We start from the raw sequence: 25,868 nt of genomic DNA, 5'->3' as shown, positions 1-25,868 counted from the left end.
TGTGATGGAGGGCTCCGGCCTGGCCATGTCTCCCCTGTGATGGAGGGCTCCGGCCTGGCCATGTCTCCCCTGTGATAGAGTGCTCTGGCCGGGCCATGTTGCCCTGTGATGGAGAGGTCAGGCCTGGTTGTGTGTCCCTGTGATGGAGGGGTCCAGTCTTGCCATGTCTCCCCTGTGATAGTGTGCTTTGGTCTGCCCATGTTGCTTTGTGATGGAAAGGTCCAGCCTGGCCGTGTGTTCCTGTGATAGAGAGGTCCGGCCTGGCCGTGTGCACCTGTGATTGAGAGGTCCGGCCTGGCCGTGTTCCTGTGATGGAGGGGTGCAGCCTGACCATATCTCCCCTGTGATGGAGGACTTGTGTTCGGTGCAGGAATGTTCAGGCAGGACAGTGGTGGGTGGTCGGCCAGTACCTTCCAGTGATGACCTGTGTCAAATCTCTGGCCTTGTGCTTTGCTTATTGTGGGATGAATGTTCCTGTATGTGGGAGTGAACCCAGGAGGGCACAATATACAGGGATCACTTCCAGGCTTCTGCCGAGGCTATAGCTGGACCAGGCTCTCTCCCCTATGGCCAGGCTTGGGGCTCCTCTCGCATACACTTTGGTATATAATGGGTGCATGTAGATGGCCACCTCTCCTGCCTAGATGTGAGGCAAAAGGAATAATAGGTTAGTGGATGCAAAGAGTGGCCCACACTGGTGACCACAACTCCTAGAATGCCTGGTGTGAGCTGGGTGGCTGTGGGACACAATGTATACACCGGGTATACTGTGACAGTGGGAGGGTCATATTTTCTGTCCATGTAGTTGGCAGTCGGAAAGGCACTCGGGCCATCTGGTAATGCAGATTAAGGATCATTGTGCGCCTGTAGACAGGTCGGTGAGGTCAGTCTGCACCAGGACACCAGGCAGGTCCCGCCTGCACACTATACGCTTTACTGTACAGCAGTAGGAGGAGCACATACAGTCATACATGTGTGTGCTACATGGCATCATCCATTTTTTGCTTCAGCCAATCTGACCCCATGTTAACAGTACAAAAGTGACTGCATGGTGTGCAGACGGTGCGGTCATATCTGACTCCGGAGGGATGAACAGTCCTAGGAGGCCGGATAGCAGCAGCTGCTATTTTTGCCTGTGGCTCCGGAAGAGATAATGAAGTAAGACTCCAGTTGTCTTGTGTTTGGGGGATAATCGGATCATAGAGACTGTAATACAGAGGGGCGAGGAGAGATCCCGAGCCAGGAGCTGAATATAGCTGAGCTGGCGTCACGAACAGGATAATCAGATCACAGCGATCGCTCTACTTAGATGGATGTGACAATGAGGCTGGAAGGGCAGGGACACACACACAAACATACATTCAGTAGAGAGAAAAAGGTATCTGATCTGCTGACAACCAGACACAGAATGGAGAGACATATAAGTGACCAGAAAAAGAATTGATGCTGCATTAGGATGCATTCACACATCACAAGAAAATGTCCATTGTCGTGGATGCGCAACTTTTAGGAACCATTCGAATCACTTCACTCATTCACACAATCCGTGCCGCGTCCCCCACCTCACTCCGCGCAGCAAAAAAACAGGACATGTCCTAGTGTCGAGGAGGATCGCGGCATGGATCTCCAAATAGAAGTACAGCCAAGGAGCTGGGGCAGGCTGAAGGAGCTGTTCCCTGCAGCGGGGAGAAGCAAGGGCGGCGCGGTAAGTTCAAACAACCGCCCACTCCTCCTCTCTTCTTGCCTCTGCTGCAGGAAACACTTTGTACTGGAGCAGGGATTCCCGGAATTGTGACTGGAATCCCCGCTCTAAATGCGTGTTCCCCGCGCCCGTTTAGAGCGGCGATTCCCGTCATTATGGCAGGCGCTCTGCATCTCACCCATTAAGTGTAAAAACCAACATCACATCACAAGCTGCTCGGTTCTGGAACAGCTCGAGAACAGAGGTATTACCGTAATGGGGAAAATACATTTATTGATGGAGATAGGGTGGTCGCTGACCATGAGAACAGCTTCTTCTGCTTAGTGTTATCAGGAGGCTTTCACAGTCACAGTATGGCTGCACATAGCATTGGCTCCAGAGGTTTCAGAGGAACTTACCTGTATAAAACTAAGGAGGGTGATGGGTCCAGATGGTGTCCACCCCAGGGTTCTTAAAGAACTTGAACATGCTGCCCCCTGACAGATCTGTATAACTAATCCCTCCTAAAAGGAGATGTTCCTGATGATTGGAGAACGACCAATGTTATATCCATTCACAAGAAGGGTAACAGAGAAGAGCCCAGTAATTACAAGCCACTTACCTGACATCTGTAGTAGAGAAGAGGCGGGTGACTACACACCAGTTCCCTGACATCTGTAGAAGAGAAGAGGCCAGTGACTACACACCAGGTTTGGTAGGTAAGGATAGTGACATAGGAGAAGGGTTGGAAGGTAAGGATAGTGACATAGGAGAAGGTTTAGTAGGTAAGGATAGTGACAGAGAAGGTTTGGTAGGTAAGAATAGTGACATAGGAGAAGTGTTGGTGGGTAAGGATAGTGACATAGGAGAAGGTTTGGTAGGTAAGGATAGTGACAGAGAAGGTTTGGTAGGTAAGGATAGTGACATAGGAGAAGGTTTGGTAGGTAAGGATAGTGACATAGGAGAAGGTTTAGTAGGTAAGGATAGTGACAGAGAAGGGTTGGTAGGTAAGGATAGTGATATAGAAGAAGGTTTGGTAGGCAAGGATAGTGACATAGGAGAAGGGTTGGTGGGTAAGGATAGTGACATAGGAGAAGGGTTGGTAGGTAAGGATAGTGACATAGGAGAAGGTTTGGTAGGTAAGGATAGTGATATAGGAGAAGGTTTGGTAGGTAAGGATAGTGACAGGAGAAGGGTTGGTGGGTAAGGATAGTGACATAGGAGAAGGTTTGATGGGTACAGTTTGTCTGTTGCTGATGACACAATAGGGCTGATCTTCCTAGAGGTGCCAGTAATATGGATGTACAGTAAAATGATTTAGCTTTACTAGATAAGCGGTCCAACCAATGGAATCCACTATTTGAGTATCATATTGGCATTTCTGTGCTGGTAAAGACTTTAGAAGCAAAGGACTTAGGGGCAGTGATTTCTGACCTCACAATGAGTCTCCAGTGCAACCAGGTGGTAGGGAAAGCTAATGCTATGTTGGGTTGCATATATAATGGTGTGCTGGGTTGTATATATATAATAGTACACTGGGCTGTATATATATATATATATATATATATATATATATATATATAAACATACGTATGCTGGGCTATATATAAATTTATAATGGTATGCTGGGCTGTATATATATATATATATAATGGTGTGCTGGGTTGTATATATATATAATAGTATACTGGGCTGTATGTATATATATATATATATATATATATATATATATACACATAGGTATGCTGGGCTATATATACATTTATAATGGTATGCTGGGCTGTATATATATGTAATGGTGTGATGGGTTGTATATATAATAGTATACTGGGCTATATATATATATATATATATATAATGGTATGCTGGGCTGTATATATACAGTATATTGGTATACTGGGCTGTATATATAATGGTATGCTGGGGCTGGGCTATATATATATATATAATGTTGGAATTCATCAGTATATCAGATTCATCAGATTCCAGCCCGCTATAACGCTATAACTCACAGTCACCACTTAATACAGTTATCAGCAAGATTACCACTTCATACAGTCACCAGTATATAGTCATCACTTCTGACAGTCACTACTTCATGCGGTAGTGTGTGGTAGCTGTGGTTGAGGCTCTTTATGTTCTCAGATGGTAAAGCCGCCCATTTTTCTTGGTTCCTGTATGTTCCTGGGCTGTCTTACATGAACTGCGCGTTGAGATCTCCCCAGAGAGGTCAGAAGACTGAGATGGCCACTCCAAAACCTTCACTTTGTTCTCCCAATGACAGGTCGATTTGGCCTTGTGTGTTGGATGATTGTCTTGTTGAACGTCCAAGTACGTCCCATGTGAAGCTTTCAGGCTAATAAGTGCACATTTGCCTCCAGTATTGGCTGATAACCGGCTGCATTCATCTTTCCTTCATCTTTGACCAAGTTTTCTGAGCCTTTGTAGCTCCCACATCCCCAAAACCTCAGCAATCCCCCTCCATGCTTTACAGTAGGAATGGTGTCCCTTCCATCATAGGCCTAGCTGACACCTTCACAAATGTAACATTTATGGTTGTGGCCAAAAAGTTGGATTTTAATCCCATCCCTCCAAATGACCTTGTTCCAGAAGTTTTGCGGCTTGTCTCTGTGCTGTTTGGCGTATTGTAGGTGAGATAACTATTGCACTCTGGCCGGAGTGGATACTATGTGTATACACTCCGGCCGGGATTCCATACACGGTCATGTAATGTATATATTCATAATTACGGCCGTTGTTGCAATCGGCAACATTGGCCATAGTTTTACGAACATATACGTAGTGTGAACATAGCCTTATTGTGCATCTTGAAACATCCACATCGCTAGTTTTATTGATGTTATTTGTGGGTTTTTCTTTGCATCCCAAACAATTTTCCTGGCAGTTGTGGACGATATTTTTGTCGGTCTACCTGACTGTGGTTTGTACAGAGTCCCAGATTCTCCATTTGTTAATCACAGTTTGAACACTACTGACCGGCAGTATCAATTCCTTGGATATCTTTTTGTTCCCCTTTCCTGTTTTATACAGTTCAATGACCTTTTCCCATAGATCTGTTGACAGGTCTTCTGCTTTCCCCATGGCTCAAAATCCAGAAACGTCAGTGGCCGGATAAAAGATACAGAAACTCACTCCACTTTTAGGCACACACGGTTTACTAGCAAACAGGTGACGGATGAGGAGGTCACCTTTAGTGGCCATTCAAACCCATTTGCTGACTTCTGTGCATGTTATGAGGCCAAAATCATCGAAGTATGTGAACTTTTGATCGGGGTCACGTGGATGTTGTTGGTTGGCATTATGATATAAAAAGCAAAAACAATAAATGGCTTCACCGACCACTAACCGTGAGTGGGGAAAAAAGTTTTTATGTTATAATTCATATTTTCTGAAAAAAGGACAGAAAAAAAAATTCTACCGGGGTATGTAAACTTTTGAGCACAACTGTATATCTATCAGTTTGTACAGTCACCAGTGCATATGCTTTTCAGTCCGTGTGCTCCTCAGCTCACACTTGGTTGTGTTCATACATCAGGATATATTGAATGATTTTATAACTCCAGAAAGTGCCTGTAACTAGCGGGGTCTTAAGTAAAGCCTTGATTTTCCCCGGTAAAATGGAGCAGCGTCATAGAGGGGCGGGTGTTTCCTCCCACTGGTTGTGGTCAGGCCCACCTCCAGTGCTTCACCTGCGGCCCGGTGCCCGTGAATAGAGTGGCGCTGTACAGGGGAACCGGGCCAGGTCCAGGAATGGGACCACAGCACCAGCGCAGTTCCATCCATTGGCAATAAAGTGAATGTACCTTATGGTACATTCGCTTTAATTGCAGCTCCAAAAGGGTCATATATGCAAGCAAATGTGAATGCAATAAACTTTATATTGGAAAAACTACTAAGGAGCTGAGGAGGCGACCTGTAAAACATCTAAGTTACATTCGCAGATCCCAAGACGTCCCTGTCACATCATATACATGCTTTTCATCATGGTCATCTACAGATTTGGGAATATGTTAAATCAAGCGAGAATTTGGATAGATGGATTTTTGGCCTCTCCAGCTTGAGCCCCGATGGTTTGAACGAGGGGTTATCGTATACTGCATTTCTTTAAAGCGACTCTGTACCCACAATCTGTCCCCCCCAAACCACTTGTACCTTCGGATAGCTGCTGTTAATCCATGATCTGTCCTGGGGTCCGTTCGGTAGGTGATGCAGTTATTGTCCTAAAAAACAACTTTTAAACTTGCCCTGTGTCAAACTGCTGTGGCCTAGATTGTAAATGCATTAGGCTGGCACAACCTCTCTGTCCCTCCTCCTCACCCTCATCATTAGGAATGCTCCAGGCAGATTGTCTCCTATTCCCCACCTGTGTGAGCAAGGCACATCGTTAAGGCACCTGTGCAGTGTTCACACAAGTAAGGAATAGGAGAATACCTGGCTAGAGCATTCCTAATGATGAGGAGGGCGGAGGAGGGACAGGTGGTGCCAGCCTAATGCACAGACACTCTAGGCCACACCAGTTTGACACGGGGCTGCAAGTTTAAAAGTTGTTTTTCAGGACAATAACTGCATCACCTGCCGAACAGACCCCAGGACAGATCTTGGAGTAAAAGCAGCTATCCGAAAGTACAAGCGATTTGGGGGGGGGGGGTCAGATTGTGGGAACAGAGTCACTTTAAGCCATTCTAATTGTCAGTAAATCTAATTTACTATATTTATATTATATAACGTGATCAAGGTTTTCCTTGGCTTAGTTTTTTTTATAATGGAATGACATTGGTCTCTCATTGTGATCAAATCCAATGGCATTTGTATCCTCATCAGTCAGTTGGTGGGATAATTCTATTCAGCACTTAGGATGGAACAGACATCTGTATATTTCTTGTTCTCTAGGCCTTTTTATATTAGGAGAGGTTGTTTTATCCTTGTCTTGTTTTTTTCCACTACCCCTCTCTTGTTTTGCATCCCATAATTTATTGGATTTGAGGACTCATTTTAGTATTTTGTGTCCTCCTACTTTAGGGATATTGTCTAAGTAGCAAGGGGATTGCAAGAGGAATGAGGCTGAGGGAATCCCGGCCGGAGTGTATACACATAGTACATATATACATACACATAGTATACGTTCCAGGTGGGATCGCTAGCTGCCCCGCAAAGAACTGACATGTCAGTCTTCTGCACCTGCTATTCATTGAATAGCGGCCGCAGAGAACCTGTCAGTTCACACATTGGAGCGTGTGGCTCTGGCCGCATGCTCTATTGTGTGCAACGGTGAATTCGCATCTGAATTCAGCAGAAGTGAAGATCATCTACCAGCTGGGATGATCTTCAGTAACAACGGCTGTTCTGTGACCGGGCTGGGTCACAGAATGGCCGTTGTTATACGTTGTGTGAACATGGCCTTACCTTGTATACTTACCTTTCACCTATTTCCGTGTTATATCTGCACAGCCATCATATGATTGTCTTATTTCATTGCACTGATTGATATTAAGTGTTATGTCATTATACTATATAATAATCAACTGTATCCATTTCTTTTAGTGGGGCAAATGGATATCATGGAAGTCCATTGGGGTTTTTTTTATGCTGGGCTTTACTTCTAAGAATTTTTGCATGTTAGTCTTTTGCTTGTTTTTATATATACACATTGGCTCCTATAATTTGTTTGTTTGAAGATTCGGACTGCCTCCTCCAGTTTGGCCTCCTGTCCCCTGAAATTCCTTTTTCTAATTATTATTTCTCTACTCAGGAGACCCATAAGATACCCCTAAGATACCCATAAGATACACCTTCATCCCAAACAAATTGCAGAACCTATATTTATTTCCCCAAACTCTTTCATCTCTACATGGGGATTGAGTCTGAATGGCTTGAGAAACATTAATATTCATTACCATGGAGGGGTGGTCGGGAGTGGCGCAACCAGGGGCAGCACTGGCCGCATCATTAGCACAGATTTATCAATATTCTTATTGAGCCTTCTTGTGGCCAAGTGAACTGTATACTAATACAAATAGGGCGATCACACACTTTAACATCATGGCCTGTATTGTGATTGGTTACTATGTCATTCCCACCCCATAAAACCTCATCAACCCAGATCATAAAAGTCCAAACAATGCCAGGGACACCGCCATTCGCCCTACACCTGAAGACGTTCTGTTCAGGAGTGAAACTAGTTGTGGTGGCGGTGTTTATGTCTTAAATTCTATAGTCCTGTCAGTATCTAGGTAGTCTCCTAGGTTCTTCTATTGTGTACCACCGGCTGGTGGACATCAAATGTACATTTAGTGCAAAGGTCTGCGGTATAGAGGTTTTTAAAGCTCACGTATTATCAGTTATATTAAAAGCTATGCTTTAATAATAACTTTTCAGCTGGGAAAATCCAGGCTCTACTGGGCTCTGGGCCCTTTGTGCCATTGTGAACGATATATTGAATGAGACACGTTTATGGGAATGTGTTTGTAGCTAACAAGATTGTCTCTTTTTTTTTTTTTGTTGCAGATTCTGGCAATCATCTCGATCCTGTTTATCGTCTTATCTACAATTGCCTTGTCACTGAACACGCTTCCAGAACTACAAGGTGTAGACGAGTTTGGGCAATCAACTGACAACCCCCAGTTGGCACACGTGGAAGCGGTGTGTATAGCGTGGTTTACTATGGAGTATGTACTGCGATTCCTGTCTTCGCCTAACAAATGGAAGTTTTTCAAGGGACCACTCAATGTGATTGATCTGTTAGCAATCCTTCCATACTACGTCACAATATTTCTCACAGAGTCAAACAAGAGTGTGCTTCAATTTCAGAATGTCAGGAGAGTGGTCCAGATTTTCAGAATCATGAGGATACTACGAATCCTGAAGCTGGCCAGACATTCCACCGGGCTTCAGTCTTTAGGGTTCACATTACGGAGGAGCTACAATGAGCTTGGGCTCCTCATTCTGTTTCTAGCAATGGGCATAATGATCTTCTCGAGTTTAGTTTTCTTTGCGGAGAAAGATGAAGATGATACAAAATTCAAAAGTATTCCAGCGTCCTTCTGGTGGGCGACCATCACCATGACCACAGTGGGCTACGGCGACATCTACCCCAAGACTCTACTGGGTAAGATTGTTGGCGGCTTGTGTTGCATTGCTGGTGTGCTGGTGATCGCTCTTCCAATCCCCATTATTGTAAATAATTTCTCAGAGTTCTATAAAGAACAAAAACGTCAGGAAAAAGCCATTAAACGTCGAGAAGCTCTGGAGAGGGCCAAGCGCAATGGCAGCATTGTCTCTATGAATATGAAAGACGCCTTTGCTCGTAGCATAGAACTCATGGATGTAGTAGTTGAGAAGACTGACGACGGTGTGGGAAAGAAAGAGAAGCTGCAGGATAACCACCTATCCCCCAGCAAGTGGAAGTGGACAAAGAGAACCCTGTCCGAGACAAGCTCCAACAAGTCCTTTGATGGTAAGGAACAAGGTTCTCCAGAAAAGACACGCTCGTGTTCCAGTCCGCAGCATCTCAACGTCCAGCAGCTGGAGGACATATACAATAAAATGGCAAAAACGCAATCCCAGCCTGTTCTCAACTCCAAGGATTCAAACCAGATCAGCAAAGCAACAGAAGAGCTGGTAATGGCAAGTATTCCCTGCCCAGCAGTGCCACTGCTCACCACCCACAGGGAGGGTGTCATTGACATGAGGAGCATGTCCAGCATAGACAGCTTTATAAGCTGTACCACTGACTTCCCCGAATCCAGCAGGTTCTCACACAGTCCCATGGCAGTTCTCCCCTATAAAACCAACATCAATTCAGGGCAGGACACGCCCAGTGACCGGCCATTGTCCATGGATGTCAGTGGTGAAAGCTTCACTCAAATCAGCCCCCGGACCGAGAGGAACCACCGTTCAGCATATGTATTGGAAAGTCCCAAAAGTCTGGTGAAAGTGAAGAACCCTGTCATGTTGAGATCGCTAAAAGTCAACTTTTTAGAAAGCGACACAAGGACATTAGTTCCTGCTCCGAATATAATGAGCCCTTCAGAAAGTAGGCTGGGGCAGGCAAAGTTAGATAGCTCCTACTTCTCTGAGCAGTCCATCCGTAGTCCGGAAACATCTCAGTACACAACGGCCAGTGCCAGAACGCCCTCTAGGTCCCCTGAGAAACACATGGCAATAGCGTTCACTTTCCATGATGCTAATGTAAATAAGTACATAGACGCAGACACAGACGATGAGGGTCAACTGCTCGACGGTTTAGATTCCTGCCCCTCCAAACAGCTGCTGGGCACCATGAGCCCCAAATACAATCTAACAAACAGTGGTCACCGGAAGCAGCGGGACCCCCTGCACAGAACAGAGAAGAACCATCTCGAGAGCATCGCTCTGTCCAGCTCCTCACGCTTCCTGGGACACAACTGTATTTATTCTTCAGAAGGCATTACTGGAAGTAGCCGGGGCACTATGGCACCTATCAAGATGGACAATCATATCTCCCCAGAAGTCCATGTGTTACCTGGTGGAGCAGGCCGATCACACACACACGAGGCCAGGATGTGACCTAGGGAGGAATTTTCATACGTGCATCATGAGCTTCTGCATGGCCTCCTCTCTTTAAAGGACTGACGGCTGCCATCGGCACTGACAGCTCTGATCTTCTTCACTGAACTTTTTCCAAAGCCATTGTGACCAAAAATCCCCAGAGACATTGTCCTTCTTATGTCACTGTATACACTGCATTCATGATGGAGGGACCTCAGTGTGGTCAGTGGACCCTTGTTTCTGGGAGTAGGTTGCGGTGCTCCTCTGGTCTCGCACCCAGGTTGTACGCTGCTTTGTTCTTGCTCAAGATGTCATCACTCCTAGTGGAAAATTCTGGTGTGTAAACATTCTAGAGTCAAGGGTCCACATCACGTTCTCTACAGCTGCATGAGTCCATGGTTTCTAGTCTTTTGTTTTCCCCATTGTTTGCACATTACCAGCTGGAGTAGCTGGAGCCACAGCACTTTAAGTTAGAGCCCCCTTTATTTGTGCCTCTATGTTCTTTTCTAAGTAATGACTAATAAGAGTAGCCCCAGGGGTCACTGATTATGCCAGGGCACCTGTGCTTGACCCCTACAGTGGGGGTAAGGGACGACTAATAAGAGTGGCCCCAGGGGTCACTGATTATGCCCGGGTCCCTGTGCTGGACGATCGCAGTGGGGGTAAGGAACGACTAATAAAAGTGGCCCCAGGGGTCACTGATTATGCTAGGGCCCCTGTGCTTCTTGACATTGGGGGTAAGGAATGACTAATAAGAGTGGCCCCAGGGGTCACTGATTATGCCAGGGCCCCTGTGCCAGGGCCTATGTGCTTCTCCTTCACAGTAAGGTAAGGAACGACTCATAAGAGTGGCCCCTGAGGTCATTGATTATGCTAGGGCCCCTGTTCTGCTCCCTCACCGTAGGGTAAGAAATTACTTATAGGAGTGGCCCCTGGGTTACCCATTATGCTCAGGCCACTGTGCAGTTGATAGTACACTAGCAGGTACAGGGCGCTGTGGGTAATGGCCATTGAGTCGTCCAAGATGTCCCACCTCCTCTTACACATCTGGCTCCTCACTTACTGGCAGAAATTTGCTCCCTAGTTCTGCTTTTATGAGGTAGATTCAGTGGTGGGAATCACCAAGCAACAGCAAAAAGGAAAGACCATTGCAAGCCGTCAGCCTCCGGAGCAGGAAATCGGGTGACATTCATTCTGTGTAGTGAAGTTCTGTTACCGTACTGAATTAAAGGGATGGCCTATCCCCCAATCACCTCCAGAGCTGCACTCACTATTCTGCTCTTACACCAAGTCTTATCCTCTACAGCTGCACTCTCCATCCTGCTGATACATCATGTCTTATTCTCCAGTCACCTCCAGAGCTGCCTTCAATATTCCGCTATTACATCATGATAACACACTCCTTCCCACTAGAATTCCCAGGAGATCACACACAGAGGATGGAGAGACAGGGCTAGAAGATCACACAGGGCCAGGAGATCACACACAGAGGATGGAGAGACAGGGCTAGAAGATCACACACAGAGGATGGAGAGACAGGGCTAGAAGATCACACACAGAGGATGGAGAAGGGTGGGCCAGGAGATCACACACAGAGGATAGAGAGGCAGGGCCAGGAGATCATACACACAGAGGATGAAGAGGCAGGACCAGCAGATCACACACAGAGGATGGAGAAGGGTGGGCCAGGAGATCACAGAGGATGGAGAGGCAAGGCAAGAAGATCACACACAGGATGGAGCGGCAGGGCCAGATTATCACACAGAGGATGGACAGGCAGCGCCAGGAGATCACACACAGAGGATGGAGAGAACGCACCAGGAGATTATACACGGAGGATGGAGAGAACGTGCCAGGAGATCACACACGGAGGATGGAAAGGCAGCACCAGGAGATAATACACGGAGGAGGGAGAGGCAGCGACAGGAGATCACACACAGAGGATGGACAGACAGCACTAGGAGATCACAGAGAGGATGCGCCTGGAGATAATACACGGAGGATAGAGCGGCAGTCACACAGGACAGAAGGGTGGGGCAACAGGATGGAGAGGTGGGGCCAGCAGTAACACAGAGGATAAATGGGTGGGGCCTAGATATCAGAGAGTATGGGGAGGGAGGGGTCACACACCAGATTGAGGTTGAGCCTGTACACACAGGGCAGGACCACAGAGGGGGGGGGGGGGGGGGGGGTGCTGAATCCTTTCCATACCATTAGGTTGCAACTGAGGTAACAGAGATTTATTTTTTTACATAGTCATTCAGATTTTATTTTACATAATTTATATTTTAAAAAATGTGTGAAACTGTTGTGCAGCCAACATGGCTGCTGAGGTTTGTGGTTTCCTCTATATCCACGTGAAGTGAAGTCATGGTTGCAGCTACAGTGCACAGTGGAGACAGCAGGGATCGGGACGCCAAATGCTAAAATTCTCCAAGTGGGACCTGTGTAGGCTGCAGTGTACCAGACGCCACTACACCAATCCTGTCCCCAATGAGGCGCACAGCTCCTTGAGAGAGATCACTGGCCCCATGCACTCAGCAATGATCTACCAGCTCTGGGGTCACCCAGTGGAGTAGTTTCTGGTTGTTTTTTGTCCCATGTGTGGTCCTTCCCCCGGACTGTTATCATCAATATATGCAATATGTGTCAGATGTGTTGGCGTTGGTCAGATGTGTCCGGGGTCTTCAGCTGCTCTGGGTTTTTATTTCTTCTTTCTTTGTGGAGAATGGAATCCATGTCCTTGTAATGTTTAATAATGAATATTAAATCACAAACTGTTATATCTGCTCATTGTAGGGTCTCAGGGCCACATAGCCCACCTCATACCTCCCAGAAACAGTGGTGAAAGCAAGTAATACTCTGAGGTTACTGTCACTTCAAGTGGTAGATGTGGCACCCAGGGAATGCACGCTGTATTATGAGAGTACCACCTAATATGAGAGTGTTATGAGAGTACCACACCAACAGACAGTGGGTGTAGACCTGCTAGACTACTCCAATGAGTTGGCTTTAGCCCACACCAGGGAGGGGAATTTAAGTACCCTCTAGGTCAGGAGTGTCAAACACAGGGCCCCAGCTGATGCAAAACTACAAGTACTATCATGACTGGACAGCCAAAGCTTTGGCTGTCCAGGCACAATGGGACTTATAGTTTTGTAACAGCTTGAGAGCCACATGTGCTCTAGATCTTCACTTATTACCCAGATGCAGGATGTGAAAGCTGGACTTCTGCAGCTAGAGGGCACCAGATCCCTCCACAAGTGTGGTCCCAGTGTGTGCAGCAGCTGCCCTCCAAGAACCAGAGTTGCAAAGCACAGGGCAACAGACCAAGAGATCATAGTGGGCAAGCCTGGTCATCAGCAGGAGAGTCAGTACAGTACCAGGGATGAAATGCTGATCAGTCAGACAGCCACTCACTGAATGTTATTGGCCCTGGACCTTTGTGCTTGCTGCACATTGTACACAGATGGCCACTTACCAAAACAAAGTCCCAAGAACGAGTAGGATACTCACCATTGGTGACCACAGTGCGTTCACAAGAGACTACTCCAACCACTTACACCAATTCACAGGCAGAATACAAAAACAGAATGCAAAGAAACATGAATTATTCAGCCCAGTTAACTCAATTACAGGAACCATTAAGTAAATAAGCTAGGGAGCCGGAAGAACTTCACCCTTCAATACATACATGGTGGTTACAGGAGAGCAACATGTCTCCACTAGAGGGAGCTCTCAGGAGAGAACAGCACAACAAGACACAAAAGGAAGGAGACAGAACTGAACATTAAGAATTTATTCACTAAGCCCAAAAGAACATATCTGGGGTAAGCTACCACCAGACTCTTCTGCTTATCAGTCACCTTTACTGATCTGCTGGGGAGAAGGGGGGGGGGGGGAGCTTCCGTCATCACGTCTGATCCTCAGAGCAGGTCCTACCACCACTGTGTCGCTCCGCCCATTACCATTGATCCTGCAGAACAAGACGTGTAAGGGTCAAGTGACTCAAATACAACACCTGGGGGGCACCAGGCAGAGGCGATGTATCAGACATTACTGGCTGATCAGCATAAAAAGTCACCAGAATCGATCTGATGGGGAAAAAAGTTCTGTCATCACATACATCAGCCTATGGGGGACTACATCTACACAGAGCAGTCACATTAAGCAGCGCTACTGGCTCTGGCCACAAGGGGAGCCACTCACCACTTACCCTCAGGTCTGGTTTCTCCAGAACTCGCATGATCCTCGCTTCATTCTCCCGTATAAATATGGTCACCCACCATCCGGAGGGGACGCCATCACTGAGGACAAAAGAGAAACAGTTACCACATCCTCATCTATACCATCAACGGGAGGAGGTGGCCATAACAGGGGTCACTGCCCAGTCTCATCAATATAACCCGATCTACAATGAAGGGGGCGGCCATAACACTGGGATCATTGACCAGCCTCATCTATATTACCCTATCTACAATGGTGGGGACGCCCACACCAGGGTCACGACCAGTCTTATCTATCCTATCTACAGGGGAGGTGGCGACCATAACACTGGGTCACTGACCAGCCTCATCTATATAACCCTATCTACAATGGAGGGGGCAGTAAGTTACGGGCGGGCAGCAGACAGGGAGAGGGGGCACCCTAACGGACAGGACACTGGGGGACACCAGGCAGAGGCGATGTATCAGACATTACTGGCTGATCAGCATAAGAAGTCACCAGAGTCGATCTGATGGGGAAAAAAGTTCTGTCATCACATACATCAGCCTATGGGGGACTACCACTCCCAGCAGCCCCAGTGTGTGGGGATCACCACACAGCACAGTCACAATAACCAGTGCTACCAGCACTGGCCACAAGGGGTGCCACTCACCACTTATCCTCAGGTCTGGTTTCTCCAGATCTCCGGTTGACTCAAGTATAAAGATGACGACGCAACTCTCACCATCCGGAGGAGACGCCATCACTGAGGACAAAGGAGAAACAGTTACTACAGTCTCATCTATACCATCAACGGGAGGGGGCGGCCATAACAACGGGGGTCACTGATCAGTCATCTACCGATCTACAATGGAGGGGGCAGCCATAATACTGATGTCACCGACCAGTCTCATCTATACCATCCCAGCTACAGGGGAGGGGGTGACCATAACACTGGGATTACTGACCAACCTCATCTATATTACCCCATCTACAATGGAGGGGGCAGTAAGTTATGGGCGGGCAGCAGACAGGGAGAGGGGGCACCCTAACGGACAGGACACTGGGGGGCACCAGGCAGAGGCGATGTATCAGACATTACTGGCTGATCAGCATAAGAAGTCACCAGAGTCGATCTGATGGGGAAAAAAGTTCTGTCATCACATACATCAGCCTATGGGGGACTACAACTCCCAGCAACCAGTGTGTGGGGATCATCACCACACAGAGCAGTCACATTAACCAGCGCTATTGGCACTGGCCACAAGGGGTGCCACTCACCACCCACCACTTACCCTCAGGTCTGGTTTCTCCAGATCTCTGTTTCATTCTCCAGAATAAAGACGACAAGGCAACTCTCACCATCCGGAGGGGACGCCATAACTGAGGACAAAAGGAGAAACAGTTAACACAGTCGCATCTATACCATCAACGGGAGGGGGGGGATGGGGGGGGCGGCCATAACACTGGGTTCACTGATCAGTCATCTATCCTATCTACAATGGAGGGGGGCAGCCATAACACTGGGGTCACCGACCAGTCTCATCTATACCTACCCAGCTACAAGGGGGGGCAGCCATAACACTGGGGTCACCGACCAGTCTCATCTATACCAACCCAGCTACAGGGAAGGGGGCGACCATAACACTGGTATTACTGACCAACCTCATCTATATAACCCTATCTACAGGGGAGGGGGCAGTCAGCCATGGACGCGCAGCAGACAGGGAGAGGCGGCACCCTGACAGACAGGACACTGGGGGGACCAGGCAGAGGCGATGTATCAGACATTACTGGCTGATCAGCATAAGTAGTCACCAGAGTCGATCTGATGGGGAAAAAAGTTCTGTCATCACATCCATCAGCCTATGGGGGACTACCACTCCCAGCAGCCACAGTGTGTGGGGAACACAACCACACAGAGCAGTCACATTAACCAGCGCTACTGGCACTGGCCACAAGGGGTGCCACTCACCACTTATCCTCAGGTCTGGTTTCTCCAGAACTCCATGATCTCCGCTTCATTCTCCCATATAAATATGGTCACAATACCCACCATCCGGAGGAGACGCCATCACTGAGGACAAAGGAGAAACAGTTACCACAGCCTCATCTATACCATCAACGGGAGGAGGGGGGGCATAACAACGGGGGTCACTGACCAGTCTCCTCTATATAACCCAATTTACAATGGAGGGGGCAGCCATAACACAGGGGTCACTGACCAGTCTCATCTATACCATCCCAGCTACAAGGGGGGCAGCCATAACACAGGGGTCACCGACCAGTCTCATCTATCCTATCTACAAGGAAGTTGTCAGCTATAACAACGGGATAACCGACTAGTATCATCTATACCAGGGATGTCAAACTCAAATACACAGTGGCCAAAATGAAAAAAAATTGGACAGTAGCGGGCCAACCATGATATTTAATGAAAAGTACATGTGGCATTTCTGGCACTGCCTATCCTAAAGTAATTGTCCCCACATGGTAGTTTCCCATTATATCCCTCAAGCAGTAGGTAATCCCATAATTGTGCCCCTTGTAGTAGCCCCCTCCCGATAGTGTCCCACATACTAGCCAGGCCTACTATTAGAGCCCCACATAGTAGCCAGCCCTCCCAATAGTGACCCATATAGTAGCCAGCCCTCCTCCATGGTATGTTATAGTAGTCAGCCCTCCCAATAGTCTTATGTAGAAGCCAGTCCCTAAAATAGTCTCTTATAAAGTAGCCAGCCCTCCTCCATAGTATGTTATAGTAGCCAGCCCTCCCCATTAGTCTTATAAAGTAGCCAGCCCTCCAAATAGTGTCTTATATAGAAGCAAGCCAAATATGCAAAAAAACACTGCAGTTAAACACCAATCAAGGAAACCACCCAAGCAAGGTATCAACCACAAACAGCTGTTTCAGGGTACTAGTCATTGCTCCCACTAGCCAGAAACCTACTCCACACTGATGAGGGGCAAAACCCCCGAAACAGCTGTCTGTGGATGGATACCTTGCTGAGGTGGTTTCCTTAATTGGTGTCTCTGGAGTGTTCTTTCGCATATTTGATTTCCCAGGGGGCAATGTTCTAGAATACACTGACGTTGAGACACGTGATGGTGTCTCTGCGGTGTTTTGGTTGATCTCCCTAAGGTCAACCAGCGTCCTTATATAGAAGCCAGTCCCTAAAATAGTCCCTTATATAGTAGCCTGCGACTACTAGATTATAATAAGGGCGGTCTTAGCGGCCACCCGGCCCACCCATATTATAATATGTTGCAACGTCAGGTGGGCCAGATTTAACACATCAATGGAAAAGCACAGCGGGCCGAAAATAATGGCACCACGGGCCAGAGTTTGACATAACTGATCTATACCATCACAGCTACAATGGAGGGGGCAGTCAGCCATGGACTGGCAGCACACTGGGGAGGAGGGAGAGGGGGGAGCCCCCTGACTGGCAGCACACTGGGGAGGAGGGAGAGGGGGGAGCCCCCTGACTGGCAGCACACTGGGGAGGAGGGAGAGGGGGGAGCCCCCTGACTGGCAGCACACTGGAGAGGAGGGAGCCCCCTGACTGGCAGCACACTGGAGAGGAGGGAGAGGGGGGAGCCCCCTGACTGGCAGCACACTGGGGAGGAGGGAGAGGGGGGAGCCCCCTGACTGGCAGCACACTGGGGAGGAGGAGGAGGAGGGGGGCCCTGACTGGCAGCACACTGGGGAGGAGGAGGAGGGGGGGGGAGGCCCCCTGACTGGCAGCACACTGGGGAGGAGGGAGGGGGGGCGGCCCTGACTGGCAGCACACTGGGGAGGAGGGAGGGGGGGGGGGGGCCCTGACTGGCAGCACACTGGGGAGGAGGGGGGCCCTGACTGGCAGCACACTGGGGAGGAGGGGGGCCCTGACTGGCAGCACACTGGGGAGGAGGGGGGCCCTGACTGGCAGCACACTGGGGAGGAGGGGGGCCCTGACTGGCAGCACACTGGGGAGGAGGGGGGCCCTGACTGGCAGCACACTGGGGAGGAGGGGGGCCCTGACTGGCAGCACACTGGGGAGGGGGGAGGAGGGAGGGGGGGGGCCCTGACTGGCAGCACACTGGGGAGGAGGGAGCCCCCTGACTGGCAGCACACTGGGGAGGAGGAGGGGGGGGGGGGGCGGCCCCCCTGACTGGCAGCACACTGGGGAGGAGGGAGGGGGGGGCCCCCTGACTGGCAGCACACTGAGGAGGAGGGGGGGGGGCCCTGACTGGCAGCACACTGGGGAGGAGGGAGGGGGGGGCCCCCTGACTGGCAGCACACTGGGGAGGAGGGAGGGGGGGCCCCCTGACTGGCAGCACACTGGGGAGGAGGGAGGGGGGGCCCCCTGACTGGCAGCACACTGGGGAGGAGGGGGGGGGCCCTGACTGGCAGCACACTGGGGAGGAGGGAGGGGGGGCCCCCTGACTGGCAGCACACTGGGGAGGAGGAGGAGGGGGGGGGGCCCTGACTGGCAGCACACTGGGGAGGAGGGGGGGCCCCCTGACTGGCAGCACACTGGGGAGGAGGGGGGGGGCCCTGACTGGCAGCACACTGGGGAGGAGGGGGGGGGGCCCTGACTGGCAGCACACTGGGGAGGAGGAGGAGGGGGGCCCTGACTGGCAGCACACTGGGGAGGAGGAGGAGGGGGGCCCTGACTGGCAGCACACTGGGGAGGAGGGAGGGGGGGCCCCCTGACTGGCAGCACACTGGGGAGGAGGGAGGGGGGGGCCCCTGACTGGCAGCACACTGGGGAGGAGGGAGGGGGGGGCCCTGACTGGCAGCACACTGGGGAGGAGGAGGAGCCCCCTGACTGGCAGCACACTGGGGAGGAGGGAGGGGGGGCCCTGACTGGCAGCACACTGGGGAGGAGGAGGGGGGGCCCTGACTGGCAGCACACTGGGGAGGAGGAGGAGGGGGGCCCTGACTGGCAGCACACTGGGGAGGAGGAGGAGGGGGGCCCTGACTGGCAGCACACTGGGGAGGAGGAGGAGGGGGGCCCTGACTGGCAGCACACTGGGGAGGAGGGAGGGGGGAGGGGGGGCCCTGACTGGCAGCACACTGGGGAGGAGGAGGAGGAGGAGGGGGGCCCTGACTGGCAGCACACTGGGGGGGGAGGAGGAGGGAGGGAACCAGGCAGAGGCGATGTATCAGACATTACTGACTGATCAGCATAAGAAGTCACCAGAGTCGATCTGATGGGGAAAAAAGATCTGTCATCACATACATCAGCCTATGGGGGACTACAACTCCCAGCAGCCCCCGGGGGGGGGGGGTCACACGGCCGCCATTACTTACCCCCGTGCAGGGTCTTCGTAGTTCCCGCCATCCCCTTCATCAGGACGCCGGTAATGTTCCTGTGCAGAACGAACTTCAGCACCCACCCACCGCGAGACATCTGTCTGAGGCCAGGAGGACCCCGGGTTATCGCCCGTATACGCTACCGGGAGCACCGCGGACCTCATAGCTGCAAGCCTCGTGCCACAAAGAGACAGACGGAAGCCGCGCAGGGACTCTTATACCCACTGATGACGCGCATGCGCGGAACAGGGATTCTTCCTGCGGAGCATGCGCAGTAGACACTTTTAGCTCCACCTCCTTTAGCCTCCGTATCAGCGCTTCCCCGAGGAGAGGGCGGGGCTTATCGGCTGGGCGTTCTACGTGCTGCAGCGCCCCCTCCCGGCGGCCATTGTCCTCTCTTATCAGCCGGATTTTAATCCCTGGAGAAGTTTTATTCAGGTTTTTGTTGTTGCAAATATCATAGTCATAGAACCTTACAATTCTTGACAGAAATTTGCTGAATTTATAACAGTGCAAGAGGTGTAAAGTTACTACCGCCATTTAACAGGTAATACTATCATTGGTTGTAGATACCGCCAATCGCACCTCAGCACCTGTTATACATGGTCTGTGACTGTGAGGAGCTCACCGGGACAGTACAGGAGATAATACCGGGGATAAGAGACTGCTGGACGACGGGCCTGGATGTACAGACTAATGTATGGTGCCCCGGGACAGTATAGGAGATAATACCGGGGGTAAGAGACCGAAAGATGATGGGCCTGGATATACAGACTAATGTATGGTGCCCCGGGACAGTATAGGAGACGATACCGGGGGTAAGAGACCGATAGATGATGGGCCTGGATATACAGACTAATGTATGGTGCCCGGGACAGTATAGGAGACGATACGGGGGGTAAGAGACCGAAAGATGATGGGCCTGGATATACAGACTAATGTATGGTGCCCGGGACAGTATAGGAGACGATACAGGGGGTAAGAGACCGAAAGATGATGGGCCTGGATATACAGACTAATGTATGGTGCCCCGGGACAGTATAGGAGACGATACCGGGGATAAGAGACTGCTGGATGACGGGCCTGGATATACAGACTAATGTATGGTGCCCGGGACAGTATAGGAGACGATACGGGGGTAAGAGACTGCTGGACAACGGGCCTGGATATACAGACTAATGTATGGTGCCCCGGGACAGTATAGGACACCATACAGGGATAAGAGACTGCTGGATGACGGGCCTGGGTGTATGGTGCCCCGGGACAGTATAGGAGACGATACGGGGGGTAAGAGACCGAAAGATGACGGGCCTGGATATACAGACTAATGTATGGTGCCCCGGGACAGTATAGGAGACGATACGGGGGGGGGTAAGAGACCGAAAGATGATGGGCCTGGATATACAGACTAATGTATGGTGCCCCGGGACAGTATAGGAGACAATACAGGGGGTAAGAGACCGAAAGATGATGGGCCTGGGTGTACAGACTAATGTATGGTGCCCCGGGACAGTACAGAAGATACCAGGGGTAAGAGACCGAAAGATGATAGGCCTGGGTGTACAGACTAATGTATGGTGCCCGGGACAGTACAGGAGATATTTCCGGGGGTAAGAGGCTGCTGGATGATGGGCCTGGGTGTGCAGACTAATGTATGGTGCCCGGGACAGTACAGGAGAAGATACCGGGGGTAAGAGACCGAAAGATAATGGGCCTGGATGTACAGACTAATGTATGGTGCCCGGGACAGTATAGGAGACGATACGGGGGGTAAGAGACTGCTGGATGATGGGCCTGGGTGTACAGACTAATGTATGGTGCCCCGGGACAGTATAGGAGACAATACAGGGGGTAAGAGACCGATAGATGATGGGCCTGGATGTAGAGACTAACGTATGGTGCCCGGGACAGTATAGGAGACGATACGGGGGGTAAGAGACCGAAAGATGATGGGCCTGGATGTACAGACTAATGTATGGTGCCCCGGGACAGTACAGGAGACGATACGGGGGGTAAGAGACCGATAGTCTGTATATCCAGGCCCATCATCTATCGGTCTCTTACCCCCCGTATCGTCTCCTGTACTGTCCCGGGGCACCATACATTAGTCTGTACATCCAGGCCCATCATCTTACGTATGGTGCCCGGGACAGTATAGGAGACGATACCGGGGATAAGAGACTGCTGGATGACGGGCCTGGATATACAGACTAATGTATGGTGCCCCGGGACAGTATAGGAGATAATACCGGGGGTAAGAGACCAAAAGATGATGGGCCTGGATATACAGACTAACGTATGGTGCCCCGGGACAGTATAGGAGACGATACCGGGGATAAGAGACTGCTGGATGACGGGCCTGGATATACAGACTAATGTATGGTGCCCCGGGACAGTATAGGAGACGATACGGGGGGTAAGAGACCGATAGATGATGGGCCTGGATATACAGACTAACGTATGGTGCCCCGGGACAGTATAGGAGACGATACCGGGGATAAGGGACTGCTGGATGACGGGCCTGGATATACAGACTAATGTATGGTGCCCCGGGACAGTACAGGAGATAATACCGGGGATAAGAGACCGATAGATGATGGGCCTGGATATACAGACTAACGTATGGTGCCCGGGACAGTACAGGAGACAATACCGGGGATAAGAGACTGCTGGACGACGGGCCTGGATGTACAGACTAATGTATGGTGCCCGGGACAGTATAGGAGACGATACGGGGGGTAAGAGACCGATAGATGATGGGCCTGGATATACAGACTAATGTATGGTGCCCCGGGACAGTATAGGAGACGATACGGGGGGTAAGAGACCGAAAGATGACGGGCCTGGATATACAGACTAATGTATGGTGCCCCGGGACAGTATAGGAGACGATACGGGGGGGTAAGAGACCGAAAGATGATGGGCCTGGATATACAGACTAATGTATGGTGCCCCGGGACAGTATAGGAGACAATACAGGGGGTAAGAGACCGAAAGATGATGGGCCTGGGTGTACAGACTAATGTATGGTGCCCCGGGACAGTACAGAAGATACCAGGGGTAAGAGACCGAAAGATGATAGGCCTGGGTGTACAGACTAATGTATGGTGCCCGGGACAGTACAGGAGATATTTCCGGGGGTAAGAGGCTGCTGGATGATGGGCCTGGGTGTGCAGACTAATGTATGGTGCCCGGGACAGTACAGGAGAAGATACCGGGGGTAAGAGACCGAAAGATAATGGGCCTGGATGTACAGACTAATGTATGGTGCCCGGGACAGTATAGGAGACGATACAGGGGGTAAGAGACTGCTGGATGATGGGCCTGGGTGTACAGACTAATGTATGGTGCCCCGGGACAGTACAGAAGATACCGGGGGTAAGAGACCGAAAGATGATGGGCCTGGGTGTACAGACTAATGTATGGTGCCCGGGACAGTACAGGAGACAATACCGGGGGTAAGAGACTGATAGATGATGGGCCTGGGTGTACAGACTAATGTATGGTGCCCCGGGACAGTACAGAAGATACCGGTGATGAGACTGCTTGATGATAGGCCTGGATGTAGAGACTAATGTATGGTGCCCGGGACAGTACAGGAGACAATACCGGGGGTAAGAGAACGAAAGATGATGGGCCTGGATGTACAGACTAATGTATGGTGCCCGGGACAGTACAGGAGAAGATACCGGGGGTAAGAGACCGATAGATGATGGGCCTGGGTGTACAGACTAATGTATGGTGCCCCGGGACAGTATAGGAGACGATACGGGGGGTAAGAGACCAAAAGATGACGGGCCTGGGTGTACAGACTAATGTATAGTGCCCGGGACAGTACAGGAGACGATACCAGGGTGTCCGTGGTGTCATGTGTGGTGGTGGATGTGTGGTGCCCGGGACAGTACAGAAGATACCGGGGGTAAGAACGATAGATGATGGGCCTGGGTGTACAGGCTAATGTATGGTGTCCGGGACAGTACAGAAGATACCAGGGATAAGAGACTGCTTGATGATGGGCCTGGATGTAGAGACTAACGTATGGTGCCCGGGACAGTAAAGGAGACAATACCGGGGGTAAGAGACCGAAAGATGATGGGCCTGGATGTAGAGACTAATGTATGGTGCCCTGGACAGTACAGGAGATAATACCGGGGGTAAGAGGCTGCTGGATGATGGGCCTGGGTGTAGAGACTAATGGATACAGTAAACTGGTATTGTCCCGGGCTTCACACATCAGGAGCTTTTTCTGTAATATTCTGGTTGTGTCAAAAGAGATAAAAAATATATACAATCAACAGGGGGCCCTGCTCTTGTGGATTCAGCCAGGACAGGGGGCCCTGCTCTTGTGGATTCAGCCAGGACAGGGGGCCCTGCTCTTGTGGATTCAGCCAGGACAGGGGGCCCTGCTCTTGTGGATTCAGCCAGGACAGGGGGCGCTGCTCTTGTGGATTCAGCCAGGACAGGGGGCCCTGCTCTTGTGGATTCAGCCAGGACAGGGGGCCCTGCTCTTGTGGATTCAGCCAGGACAGGGGGCCCTGCTCTTGTGGATTCAGCCAGGACAGGGGGCGCTGCTCTTGTGGATTCAGCCAGGACAGGGGCACTGCTCCCAACCCCATCCCAGTTTACATCAACTAGGTCCTCCCTCAAATTCCTGCCCCAGAGCCATGACTGATCAAAGCCCTGCCTTCTACATGGCATCCATGACACCGACCCGCTATGTCACATCCCCTACACCCTCCCGATAACGTCTGCCATGGCCTCCATCATACCTGCCCGCTGTCACAACCCCTACACCAGTGATGGCTAATCTTGACACTCCAGCTGTTGCAAAACTACAATTCCCATCATACCTGGGCAGCCAAAGCCATATCTTTGGTTGTTCAGGCATGATGGGAATTGTAGTTTTGCAACAGCTGGAGTGTCAAGGTTAGCCATCACTGCCTTACACCCTCCCAATAACGTCTGCCATGGAGCAGTAACAGACCAGAGCCCTGCCTCTATCACACCGGCCCACTATGTCACATCCCCTACACATTCCCGATAACGTCTGCCGCGGAGCAGTAGTAGACCAGAGCCCTGCCTCTATCACACCGGCCCACTATGTCACATCACCTACACATTCCCGATAACGTCTGCCGTGAAGCAGTAATAGACCAGAGCCTTGCCTCCATCACACTGGCCCACTATGTCACATCCCCTACACATTCCCGATAACGTCTGCCATGGAGCAGTAACAGACCAGAGCCCTGCCTCTATCACACCGGCCCACTATGTCACCTCCCCTACACATTCCTGATAACGTCTGCCATGGAGCAGTAATAGACCAGAGCCCTGCCTCTATCACACCGGCCCACTATGTCACATCACCTACACATTCCCGATAACGTCTGCCATGGAGCAGTAATAGACCAGAGCCCTGCCTCTATCACACCGGCCCACTATGTCACATCCCCTACACATTCCCGATAACGTCTGCCGTGGAGCAGTAATAGACCAGAGCCTTGCCTCCATCACACTGGCCCACTATGTCACATCCCCTACACATTCCCGATAACGTCTGCCGTGGAGCAGTAATAGACCAGAGCCCTGCCTCTATCACACCGGCCCACTATGTGACATCCCCTACACATTCCCGATAACGTCTGCCGTGAAGCAGTAATAGACCAGAGCCCTGCCTCTATCACACCGGCCCACTATGTCACATCCCCTAGAGATGTTTACAGTCGTCAGCTGCTTGGAGTTGAACCTCTCCTGTGGTCTTCAATCGCAAGCAACAGCTGTTCCTGTGAGTGGCCTCACCAGCATATCCAGAGGGAGATGTCCAGGATCCTGCAGGATGGAATATGTAGCCCCAGACTCCTCTACATGGGTGTTCTCATCCTCCAAAAGCTGTATGCTATGTACCACAGCAGCAGCGCATAAGATGGCGACATTTTCTCTCAACCTCATCTCTAGGGAGATGGAGGTGGTTCAGAGTGATCGGCTAAGGATTCTGGGTTACCTCTTCCTCCCACCAAGGCTGCTCCGCCTGACAGAAGAGCACAGGGCCGGAGCAGAAGCCTGGGCCACTACTCAGTAAATGACACTACTCCAGACATGACTGAATTTTTTAGTACTTTTTTAATTTCTTGT

The 25,868-nt window shown here is 50.5% G+C and overlaps 1 protein-coding gene, 1 long non-coding RNA gene and 5 other non-coding genes across 9 annotated transcripts in view; 1 reads left to right on the top strand and 6 right to left on the bottom strand.

The window, feature by feature from the left end:
* KCNB1 (potassium voltage-gated channel subfamily B member 1) overlaps positions 1-12,296 on the top strand; it is a 66,884-nt gene extending 54,588 nt beyond the window's left edge. For all 3 annotated transcript variants that reach the window (XM_069952348.1, XM_069952346.1, XM_069952347.1), the window contains exon 3: positions 8,207-12,296. In XM_069952348.1, coding sequence (XP_069808449.1) covers positions 8,207-10,246 — 2,040 coding nt within the window. In that variant the 3' untranslated portion in view covers positions 10,247-12,296. The remainder of the gene's footprint in view (positions 1-8,206) is intronic.
* A 1,972-nt stretch (positions 12,297-14,268) lies between these two features.
* Positions 14,269-14,360, bottom strand: LOC138773203 (small nucleolar SNORD12/SNORD106). The gene has a single exon (XR_011359914.1). It is a non-coding gene; the product is annotated as a small nucleolar SNORD12/SNORD106 (small nucleolar RNA).
* A 549-nt stretch (positions 14,361-14,909) lies between these two features.
* Positions 14,910-15,001, bottom strand: LOC138773202 (small nucleolar SNORD12/SNORD106). Its single transcript, XR_011359913.1, has one exon. It is a non-coding gene; the product is annotated as a small nucleolar SNORD12/SNORD106 (small nucleolar RNA).
* Positions 15,002-15,151: 150 nt separating this feature from the next.
* On the bottom strand, positions 15,152-19,912 carry LOC138772159 (uncharacterized). The gene is made up of 3 exons (XR_011359718.1): positions 19,734-19,912; positions 16,410-16,511; positions 15,152-15,200 (listed from the first exon to the last, which is right to left on the bottom strand). It is a non-coding gene; the product is annotated as an uncharacterized lncRNA (long non-coding RNA).
* On the bottom strand, positions 15,517-15,608 carry LOC138773201 (small nucleolar SNORD12/SNORD106). Its single transcript, XR_011359912.1, has one exon. It is a non-coding gene; the product is annotated as a small nucleolar SNORD12/SNORD106 (small nucleolar RNA).
* On the bottom strand, positions 16,209-16,300 carry LOC138773205 (small nucleolar SNORD12/SNORD106). Its single transcript, XR_011359915.1, has one exon. It is a non-coding gene; the product is annotated as a small nucleolar SNORD12/SNORD106 (small nucleolar RNA).
* Positions 19,577-19,668, bottom strand: LOC138773206 (small nucleolar SNORD12/SNORD106). The gene has a single exon (XR_011359916.1). It is a non-coding gene; the product is annotated as a small nucleolar SNORD12/SNORD106 (small nucleolar RNA).
* Positions 19,913-25,868: the final 5,956 nt, after the last annotated feature.

The sequence above is a fragment of the Dendropsophus ebraccatus genome, chromosome 14 (genome assembly GCF_027789765.1).
Source record: "Dendropsophus ebraccatus isolate aDenEbr1 chromosome 14, aDenEbr1.pat, whole genome shotgun sequence".
Taxonomy (NCBI): domain Eukaryota; kingdom Metazoa; phylum Chordata; class Amphibia; order Anura; family Hylidae; genus Dendropsophus; species Dendropsophus ebraccatus.
Note: the sequence above shows the minus strand (reverse complement) of the source record. Positions and strands in the feature narration are given on the sequence as shown.